Genomic DNA, 11053 nt, shown 5'->3' on the forward strand with positions numbered 1-11053 from the left:
GGTGCTCTCGACAGGCAAAAGGTGAGAGGGGGCAGAAACACAAAAGTAGCTTCAAATAAGACAGTGATCTTCTGGTCTCAGGCTGCATGGTGGGTGTGTGTTGTATTTTGAACATATATTTCATATATGTTCAATGTGTTGTTTGTCAAAATCAAATATGTCACAATAAAATATGTCTTTAGAGGCTGAGATGGAGGGAGTGAAGAAGGCCAGTGGGACAAGCTTTTTGAAGCATATTCTTTAAAAAGGAACAGAAAATCAATCATGGGGGATGTGGAGTCAGGGAGGGGTTTTGTAAATGTCATATATCACAGTACCATTTGTATGCCAATTATTTCCTTATCATCATCCTTTTTACATGCAGGTCCTATGCCCAGTCATGTAGTGGGAACACCAAGGATAATGCTGGGGGTAGGCAGGGGGAAATAAAGCTGGCAACAGTCCTCAAAACGATTTTTTTTAATTTCAAAAAGCTCATTTCCACAAAAATAATTTGTATTCAAGATAGAGGGAAAACGTCATTAAGTAGTTTTAAGTTTTGATGGTAAAAGGAATTATGAATAATGGTAAAGAAAAAAAGAAGTCCTTTTGAGGATAAAAACTTATTGACTGTATCCTGTGGTTTCTTCAGCTCATCTGTGTGTTACAGGAAAGAGGATGAGGAATCACTTGCTGATTGATTTCATCAGCTCTGGTACTGATGGCACTGATGGCAAGGTCTTATATGTTTAATTTTATTCTCCCCATCTTTCCCCCCTTAACCTAGATCTCTGAATTTTAACAATGTGTAGGGCTGAGATTTCTGTTTCTCAAACTGCTTTGACTTGAACCCCCAAAGCAAAAGCAAAAGCAGGGAACATCCATGCATGTTAAATGGGTAGCAGTTTCAGAACAAAATGATTGAATTACAATCCCTGGCCATGGATGTGAATTTTGATCTTTTTTTTTTCTTTCACACACATGATATTTCCCTGACATCTGTGCAATACAAATATATCTAGAAAGTGTGAAATGGAAAATCTGCTTCACTAAATATATAAAAGGGACCCCGAATGAAGTCTCCATGATGGCATTTGTCATCATGGGCACAGATGGCGTCCTTTCCCAGCTCTTCCCCCACCCCCCTGGTACCGGCTTAAGTTCCATCCACCAAATTCTCCCTGCATATCACATGCATAGATGCCTGATAACACCAGGAGAGCCTGTCTATATGCCACATCCTTATTTTTCAGGCCTCCATATGCATCAAGCTTCAGACCAATAAATCAGGAAAAGTATCAGTTCTGAACAAATAATGCAAACAGTGTATACCACTTGTTGCTATGGGAATCCAGATGACCTAGGAGCTTAGTGATATTTGTCATATGTTGCCAGTAAGTAATGGCATTATTATCATTCTCCTTTCAGTGCCCATGTCACAGAACAGTACAACTACTTACCAATACCCACACATCTAAACACTGTACGATGGGATACATAAAATCGCTAATATGCTGCTTGGCTTCCTAAAATATTGAAAGAGGCTTTAAGACACCTAAATGCATGGCATTGAGGTTCCAAATGATGGTCAGAAAGTCTGTGAGAAAAAGACGTAAACGATAAACAATATCGTTAAAAGACTCGACCTGCTTCTGTATCTCATTGTGTCTTAACTTGGAAAAGCAATGGTAATGAATAAACCTCAGAAAGTAGAAAAGCTTGAGCTGAGTAAAGAGGTTGTGAAGCTCTGACTCCTGCCTTTGGTGGGGCGGGTGGGGGGTGGCAGTGTACTACTGGCATATGGCTTATGTATGTGGGGGATGTTATAGGAAGTTAGGTGGAGCTAAAGAAGTGGAAACAAAAGAGCAAAGTGAGGAACCAGAGAGAAACTGAAAGGGGAATTTGTTGGATGAATTGCAGGGAACACTTTGACCATAAGAGTTATTCAGCTGTGAAACATACTCAGTGGTGAGAATAAAAATGCTTGGAACCTTGGCTATTACACCCCCAAATTCTAAACATTTTGTACATTTTGGAGATTGCATACTTTTTCCACCACTGCATTCCTCACTGGGAACAAGAAATGCCACAAATCTTTCCCCTTAATATAGTAAATTTAGTTTTACAAATAAGAAAGGATTATAGAAATGTATAAAGAATAGCTTTAAGAGAAGGCTCAAAGTAGTTATTAGATAACCACAGGCTGACCCATGTAGCCTTAATTATTTCTTCTCTACATATTGCCAAGTTAAATTATTTCTAATCTTCTCCTTTCAAATTGCTCAACTGAATAAACCAACAAAAATAATCACAGAATGATGATGTTAGAAGTGACCTTTGGGATTACTTGGTTCAACTTTCTACTTTTAAAGAAGAAGAAACTAACCCTCAAAGAGGAAAAGCGACTTGAATAAAACCCCACAGAGCATTTCATACTGTTTTCTCTAAAAGTCCGTGAACATCAAATGTGCCAATAGCTGTTTTACAGAGAGGACATGTGGGTATTGCAACTTCCTGGTTTCCTAATGTAGCTTGTCCTGTTTTTTAGGATGGAAAAGGAAGCAGGTAAATGGGAGAGAAGCAGGTGTCTCGATGTCTGTAAGTCACACCTGTTAGTCTAGAAATCTGCCTATTGGGAGACTCAGTCAAGCTTGGCTGGCCCAGGAAGGATGGTTGTCTCTGGTCTAACTGTAGGTCACTTCAGAAGCACTTACAGTGGTTCAATGTTGCTTGAGCAAATAATGAACTAGACGTGTCCATCATCTTAGCAAGCTCTGGTTGATAGAACCAGGACTTAGCAAGAAGGTGGGCAGAAGGGTGCTCACATCTTCTGTTTAAGTGTGGATTAGAGGTTAGAGTGCTTGGGCCATATTTCCTTCTAAGGCCAGAGCAAGACAGAACAGAGCAGTTATCAGATAAATTTTGTCAAAATGGATAATCCAGATCATTCAAGGAAAAAAATAAATAACCAAAACCTACAGCATTTGAACTCATTCTCTACACGTTCTTTTTGTTTACTGAGGGTGGGTGGAGCCTCTCTCAGAGGCAGTGTGGTGGAAGGCCTGGATTTGCGTCCTGGCTCTTGGTTCCCCCTTAAGCATCTTACATAACCTCTCTGATTCCCCCAGCTGACTCACAAAGTGAAGGATTCCCACCTACCTCCTGCCTATACAATTAGAGGGCATTTTTATGACCTGAAATCCACTCAATAAACATTTCTGAGAACACACGATGTACCAGGCAAACTGCTAGGTGCTGGAGAGATGAATATAAACTGTCCTTGTTCCGAAGAAGCTCATCCCATATTTAAGATAAGGAGACTGTGGCACATTTACAACTCAGATAACTGCAGTATTGTAAGTGCTATCTTAGCTGTATGAACAAAAAGGCTATGGGAAAACAGGAAAAGAAGTGGTTAATTATGCCTCACAGGGACTGTAATTTCAGGATGTTATTTTGATTGTAACTTAAAACAAATGAGTGCACAACTACAGAAAATTGTGTGGCTAAGCATGAATCAACAAATACCTTGACTATACCTAAATTATAAAAATTACCATAGCGCATGAAAACACTGCCTGTCTGCCTATTTAGACCAATCATTGCTTCACCCATTTTTATAACAAGCAACAGCGCTAGCAAGTTTTGTGAGCAACACCAAATTACATCAGAGAAAGTAAGTCTCATGCCATTGTCAATTACTGCATAGGATGAAACAGCTGTCTAGAGTGTCTCATTAGAAACAAACAAAAACCAATGACTGGAAAAAGTGAATTCTCAATTATCTTAGACGGGGTTGGAATGAATAACTCCACAAAAGGAGAAAACCTGTTATCCAATTAATTCAATCTTCTTCTCTTTTCCCCAACCCTCCACCAAATGTTTTGCTATCATGGCCAAAAAAAAAAAAAAAAAAAAAAAAAAGACCTGTTTGAGTTGGTGAGTAATTTCACTTATGGGGAAAATGCAGACACCTGGGTTTTAAAAGCTGCAAGGTATAAAAATAAGCCACGGATTCCATAATCAATCCTTGGTTTGCTTGCGTGGTTCACGTTATAATTATTTGCCTTTCCAACACTGGGTAACTTTTCTTACTCCTCTGTCAGTTACCACAGAATGCTGGAACTAGAAAGAACGATAGAAACCAGCCAGTCCAACTTCCTTTACCATAAGGAATAAGACTCAGGCTTGTCTTTCCATATCACATCTAGCCTTTTAATATTTCTTTTGTTAACAATCATATCAGATGGAAGCATAATAGAAGGTAAAGCTCAAAGTGATCTTGTAATACATCCATCTTTAAAAACCAGAGTGTAAAAGGAATCAAGTCAAATGATGCTATATACACAAATAACAGAGCTGCAGTCCCTCTGTACTGATGCATTGAAGGGCTGTTCCAGCTCAGGATGTGGCCTCCCTACCAAGTCAATAATGTCACAATCTAAACAAACTTAGGCAATTTGCCTTCATGAAAAAACTACCCCAAACAAAAAAGAGAACTGTCATTCCACAAAGCAGCCAACTGCACTAGACTGGGATTATAGTGTGGAATTAGTCAGAACGTGGTTTATTAAATAAAACACTAGAACGGCCAATTTGCCTGGAGGTCTAGGAATTAAAATAGTGCTTTGTTTTTCCAATGCCACATTCCAGAGGAGGCAGCAAGCGGAGGGAACGGGCAACAGGGAATTCTGCCACAATCTATCTCTCTACCAAACAGGCACACACATTCATACCAGGGTGGGCATGTGGACTCTAATCCCTTCTTAGTGGAAAACACACATTTTAAAATGAATCCCCAATCTAGAATGAATTACCGTAATAGCCACAGCCGGAGCGAGTCCGCTGATGAGAAACGCAGATCTGGCCACCTGCTTTGAGACGCCTTGGACCACAACACTGCCGGGGTCTTTAAAAGCTGGCCTTTTCGGGTAGGGCATCTGCCCTTCTAAATCGCGTTTAAATCCCAGGAAAAGAGAGAAGATGCCTCCCTCAATTTTTGAACTATGCTGCTCTTGCTGTGTCCATTTCTGCTGAACATAGCATTGATATCTTTTCAAAGAGAAGGGGGGAAAAACAAGGGGAGAATTGCACCACTGCAGATTCCAAGAGAAGTAAGCACAAAACTACAGCAACGTCAAATAATATCTTCTTCGGCAACTAGGAAAATCCCCACATGCTATCTGGTGTCAGCCCAATGCAGACTGAGGCGCGCTGTGCCCGGAACCACAGGAAGCCGGGCATCTCTGCAGCCTGTGTCCCTGCCAGTTCCCCCTACGCGCTGAAATTCGGCAGGGAAGAAGTTATGGTGCCCAGCCTCTGTGTGCAAGACAGAGACACCGCGCATCATGGCTCTGAAAATCAGCCAAGTGGCCGGGACGTCAAAGCTGCAGAGCAATCAGAATGCCCTGGAGCCGGGGATGGAGGGGCCACATTGTTTGAGCCCTCGGATTTTGCTGCATTGTCAACCGCCCGGGAACGTAGGGGTAGCAGGAAGCGCACCTCCGGCCAAAAATGGACCGGACCCATGTTTTTCCCCCGGCGGCTCCCTCCCTGCCTGTCTGCAAGTCGCAATACGGTAAGCGACATGACGGGCTGCTCCCGCTAAAACTCAGGTGGCAGGCCCGGCTGAGCGGCGCAGCCGGCCGGGAACAGGGAGGCGCTGGGGGAGCACCCACACCGCACCTCCTCCCCTCCTGCACCCATCCATGGGAGCAAGGGCCGGACCTGGCCACGCGCCCCTCGAGCGAGCACCGGCGAGCCCGTGCGGAGGCTCTGGGCGCTCTCTGGGCTAACCACGGGCATTGCATGGGACACAATTGTTAAAAAGCGAGCCCAAGGCGAAGCGCAAATACAGAGCTTTGGTTCACAAGGGGTGGGTGTGGGCTGGGAAGGGGGATTACGTAGGTCTCTCCGCCCCCTCCCCTGACACCTCCTCGCCACTGGGAGGGCGCTGAGGGGCGGGGGAGGCGCTGCGAACCCGCTTGGGGGCTTCTTTGTTTCTCTCCGTACCCCGCAGGAGGGCCGGGTGCGCCTGCAGTACCCAAGCCGGGGTCGCCACCCGGGGATGCCGGCCCGGCCCGGGCGGAGGCGCGTCCCAGGCTGACAATTGAACCTCGCGGGAGAAGCAAGAGGGTGGGGAGGAGGGTGGATCTCGGCCCCGGGAAGGGAGGGCGCTGCCGGGGCCTCGCGTGCGGCGGGGAAGCCGCCCAGAGAAGGGCGGGGGGTGGGGGGGAAGGGGCGGCAGGCAGTGTCCCCGCGCTACGCCCGCTTACCTTGGCAGCCCTGGCCTGGGCACAGATCATGCTCCTGTCACCGCGCGGATTAGAGCTGGGGGGCGCACGTGCCCCGCATAGTGCACCGGGCGCCTGGGACTGGCTGGGGAGGGGACCCTGGCGACCGCCCGCTCTCGCCGCGCTCTGGCGCCGGGTGCCCCGAGAAAGCGGCGGCCACGGCCACTGTCACGGCGGAGGGGCGCGCGCGGCTCGGCGACTGTGTGCGCGAGGAGGGGGCCGGTTCGGTCAGAGTCGCACGGTGTTCCGGCTCCAACAACAGCGCCTGATGCGCGGTAACGCAGCACACTTCATCGCTTTATCCTCCCGCTTGCATCCCCTCCCTCCCTGCCTGCTCCTCTGTGGGTACCAGACTCCGGAACCAACCACAAGCCGGGCTTGCTCTCATTAGCGCTGCCCCGCCCTGCAGCCTCCGCGCACCCCCACCCCCGCCCCCGCGGTAAATATATATTGATTCTTGTTACCGCCGGCCCCATCCTTCCAACACCCAGCACGCGTACTGGGCATATCCAGCACCAACACCGGCTCCTCGGCCCTTTTGTGTGTGTGCAAACAGTGTAGCAGAAAGGATGCAGTACAGACACTCTAGGCGGGTACCCTGTGACAGGTGTTCTTGGCCTCTGTCTTACACACTTTCCTCGCTTACCTTACACACAGTTAAGAACGCTCAGAGACACATTTCAGGAACCGTCCTGTATTTGCACAAGCACACAAAACAAACATCGTAATGACAAATGCAAAGGATGAAAATCACCCCAGAATATCTATTGTTGGGCAAACCTAGCTCCCAAACCGGGTTTTCTGTTACACTGCCCACAGTGTCAGAATGCTAGAACGAGAAGGAGGCAAAGTCTAGACCCTTCCAGGTACAGCCAACTGAGATGCAAAGAGAAGTGAAATACTGGTTACTATTGGTGGCTGGCTGCTCCATGTATGCACATTTTTTGCATTTGGTCGACATTTGGTTTGTGTGTGTTCACATAAAATGCAGAGGCTTTGAGCACGTAATCTCTATAGCCTGGGATTTCATGATCCAACCTCATTCTCTACAATGCTGATTTATTCCTTCCCATTATTTTGCCCGGCATCCTCTACATGAGCTTTTTTTCACTTTCTGAGAAGTTACCTTCTTTCCCAGACCCCAAACTCCGCCTCCTCTAGAATAAACAAAGGCTTCACCCTGACTTCAAAACTCCTTACTGAAGACCTGAGTACAGACTTCTCAAAACCAAATCTCCTTCCCCTTCCACCCACAGTGGCTAGTTTCTCAGTGGCCCTCATTCCACTGACCTGCCTCTTGGCATTGATTTCACTCTTACAACTGGAACTTTCCAGAACTGGAAACTTTGGACGATGTGAAGGCAGCTTCACCAGCTGTGCTCTTTTCTGCAAGGAGGCACAGACCTTCTCTTTCCGTATTCCATTTGGGGTGCCCAGTTCTTTCCTGACAGACCCTTTTCTTTGCCTGACAGCAGTCAGATTTCTGGTCAGATGAGCTCAAAGCAGACCACTTTTCAAACCTCAGCTAAGAATCCACACAGAAAGCTGTGCACACATTTCTCCGGATTTTACACTTGGATTAGTACCAACTCCTATATGAAGAAAACTCTCCGAGAATAGACTTGAACAGGCTGTGGCAGTAAACAGCAACAGCAACCAACCATGTGATGTTTCCAACCAGAGACTTGAAAGAAAACAAAAACTCTCACATAAACCAGCATCCATGGTTTCTAAATTAGCACAATGTCACCAAACCACAATAAAGGATAATTTTTTTACCTCAACTAATTGCCAGGATGTTCACCTCATTATTTTCAGTGAATCAGCATCAACTTGGCTCAGCAATGTTTGCTCTCTGTTCTATCCATCATGGAGATGACTTGACAAGTCCTCATCTCTCATAGAGGTTATTGATGTAGTGATCCTTGTGGTGTGCTTTATCCTCCCCTGAGGAGTTGCTTTTTTTATACTGAAGACAAAAGATATTAAAGTAGCGGTACACAAAGTTTCACATCCTGAGTAGATAAAGAAGCCTTGTAGAGCAGCTTCTACATGCCAGGTGCAATGGCAACATATACAGACTCCTGTGTATTGTCCTTTTTTATTTTTATTATTTTTATTTTTTGTGAGGGGTCTCGCTCCAATGCCCAGGGTGGAGTATAGTGGTGCAATCTCCATTCACTGCAACCTCTGCCTCCCAGGCTCAAGCAACTCTCCCCCGTCAGTCTCCCGAGTACCTGGGAGTATAGGCGAGTGCCACCATGCCTGCTAATTTGTTTTTTGTATTTTTAGTAGAGATGGGGTTTTGCCAAGTTGCCCAGGCTGGTCTTGAACTCCTGAGCTCAAGCAATCCTTCTGCCTCAGCCTCCCAAAGTGCTAGGATTACAGACATGAACCACCATGCCTGGCCTGTTTTGTTTGTTATTCCTAACAGTCCCCCTGTAGTCTGAGTGGCATGATCCTATTTTACAGAAGAAAGCAAAAAGGCTGTTAGTTCTGTAATTTCCTTAAGGTCTTGTTTCAAGCAGAAGACCTTGAATCTAGAGTTTACAGATGTCAGCTGCCCTAACCTTAAAGAGAAGAGTATTTGGTGGAGAAAGGAAAAGACATGGCATGAATCTTAAAGCCATCCTAGTAGTCATATTTATTAAGTTTCTAATGTACTCAAAATACTGTTATAAATAATAATAAGTCACAGTCCCAGTGTGTCCCTCCTAGTACTAACCTTATATAATGGCGTAAAGTGATGTTGAAGGTTTTGAGATGCATATACAAACACCTGTATTATCATAATGCCCATGCAACCGAGTCTTCCACCTTTTGTAACTTGAGGCCCAGGAGGACCCAGGGAGGGGCTGACATGCCTGGTCACCTGCTCATCTCAGGCCACATGCAGACAAAGATTAGCAAACACAGCACCATTCACAAATGGTCCCTACAATGCTGAGAAAATGATAACTTGAACCAATCTGGGGCTTTATCTTTGGGGATAGGCCTTCAACATAACGTCGGAAGTGAATGCACTATAACTAGGGGAAGAAAAAGACCAAGCTGTTGAAGCTGTCTCACACAGTCTCTGCACAGGAACAAATTGTAGCCAATAATACAAGATTGTCATTTGGACTTTCCTAATGACTAATGATGGTGAGCATCTACTTTTGTGCTTCTGTTCCATCCGTCTATCATTTGTAGTAAAGTGCTCAAAATTTTTGCTCATTTTTAAATGGGTTGTTTGCTTTTATATTGTTCATTTTTGAGAGTTCTTTCTGTATTCTAGATACAATGTCTTTGTCAGATAAGTTTTCTGAATATTTCCTCCCCATGTGTGGCTTGTCTTTTCATTCTCTTAGTAGTTTCTGTCGCAGAGTAAACGTCTTTAAAGTTGATGGAGTTCAATGTATCAACTTTTTCTTTTAGAGATCATGCTTTTGGTATATCTAAGAGCTCTTTTGACTAACCAAGGTTACAAAGAGTTGTGTTTTGCTTATAAGTTTTAAGGTTTTACATTTTACACTTAAGTATTTGGTTCATTTTGAATTCTTATTTTTTTTAGGTGTGAGCTATGGATGGTGACTTTTTTATTTGTTGGCTTATTTGTTTTTGCACATGGGATGTCCAATTCTTCTAGCACCATTTATTGAAAAGACGATCCTTTCTTGATGGAATCGCTTTTGCAACTTTTCAATAATCACTTGGTTAGATTTGGAGTCTCCTTGTATATTCTCTGTTTTGTGCCTCTGATCTGTCTTTCTATTGTTTTACAAATACTACACTATTTTGTAGACGTATACTGCCTTAAAATCAGGTAGTGTGAACCCTCCAATTCTGTCCTTTTTAAACATTATTTTGGCTATTTTCATTTCTTTGCCTTTTTATATTAATTTAGAAATGTTTGTCAATATCTACAAAAAAATTCCTACTAGGATTTTGATTGCAATTGTGTTAAATTTACAGATGAATATCAGAAGAATTGACATTTTAACAATATTCCAATTTCTGAATACCTTTCAACTCACAAACTTAGCATTTCTCTGCATTTATTTAGGTTTCCTTTGATTTACTTCATCAGTAGTTGAAGTTTTCAGCATGCAAATTCTACACAGATGCTAAGAGTTTCCACGTAGATTCTAAGAGTTTCATTTTTTTGGTACTACTGTAAAAGGTATTGATTTTAATTTTGAATTTCACTTTGTATTAAAGTGTACCTGGGATTTGTTTTAATTAAGTATGCACATGCAGACATACAGACATGGAAATGCTTCTCACGAAGGGAGTAGTTTATACTCACAGAACCCTAGAAACAGGAGGCATGGCATACCGCGTAGGGCCACAGGGGGAGCTCCTGGGTCAGTCAGGAGGCAGAAGCCACCCGGGAGAGCATGGCTCAGAGTCTCTATTTTGTATGCTGTGGTAAGGAATGGCCAGGCAGGGCAGGCCAGTTTGAGCAAGTCTAGGATTTGATAGTTCCAATAATTTCAGTGGCTGTGGGCTATAGAGGTAGTCTCTAGTTGTCCTGTACTTGTCCCTGGGGAGACTTAGGGCAAGGGAAATTGGCTTGCTATGTGAGTTGGACAAAGGAGGTGGTTGTGGGCATGGACTCTGGATTGGTTGGTTTACATATGAATGGTGGGCTCTCAGGCAAGTTGTTTGCCATCTCTAGGAATTAGCTAGCCCTGGAAGGGGCAGTTTCTTCCAAGCCTGCAAAGCCCCTAAGATGTCAAGGCACCATAAAATATGGAAAATAAAAAACATAACTAAAACTCATTCACTGGTAGAATAGA

General features: G+C 44.3%; 1 protein-coding gene across 8 annotated transcripts in view; it reads right to left on the reverse strand.

Moving 5' to 3' along the window:
* The window catches only part of HECW1 (HECT, C2 and WW domain containing E3 ubiquitin protein ligase 1), a 464866-nt gene extending 458245 nt beyond the window's left edge, over positions 1-6621 (reverse strand). For 4 of the 8 annotated variants that reach the window (XM_030796709.1, XM_012496682.2, XM_030796708.1 and 1 more), the window contains exon 1: positions 6255-6621. In XM_030796709.1, coding sequence (XP_030652569.1) covers positions 6255-6284 — 30 coding nt within the window. In that variant the 5' untranslated portion in view covers positions 6285-6621. Of the gene's footprint in view, positions 1-4796; positions 5032-6254 lie in introns of those variants that run through there. The other 4 variants (XM_012496683.2, XM_030796706.1, XM_003268823.3 and 1 more) reach the window with 3 other exon arrangements.
* Between the last annotated feature and the right edge of the window lie 4432 nt (positions 6622-11053).

This window comes from Nomascus leucogenys, chromosome 17 (assembly GCF_006542625.1).
Source record: "Nomascus leucogenys isolate Asia chromosome 17, Asia_NLE_v1, whole genome shotgun sequence".
In the NCBI taxonomy this organism is placed as follows: domain Eukaryota; kingdom Metazoa; phylum Chordata; class Mammalia; order Primates; family Hylobatidae; genus Nomascus; species Nomascus leucogenys.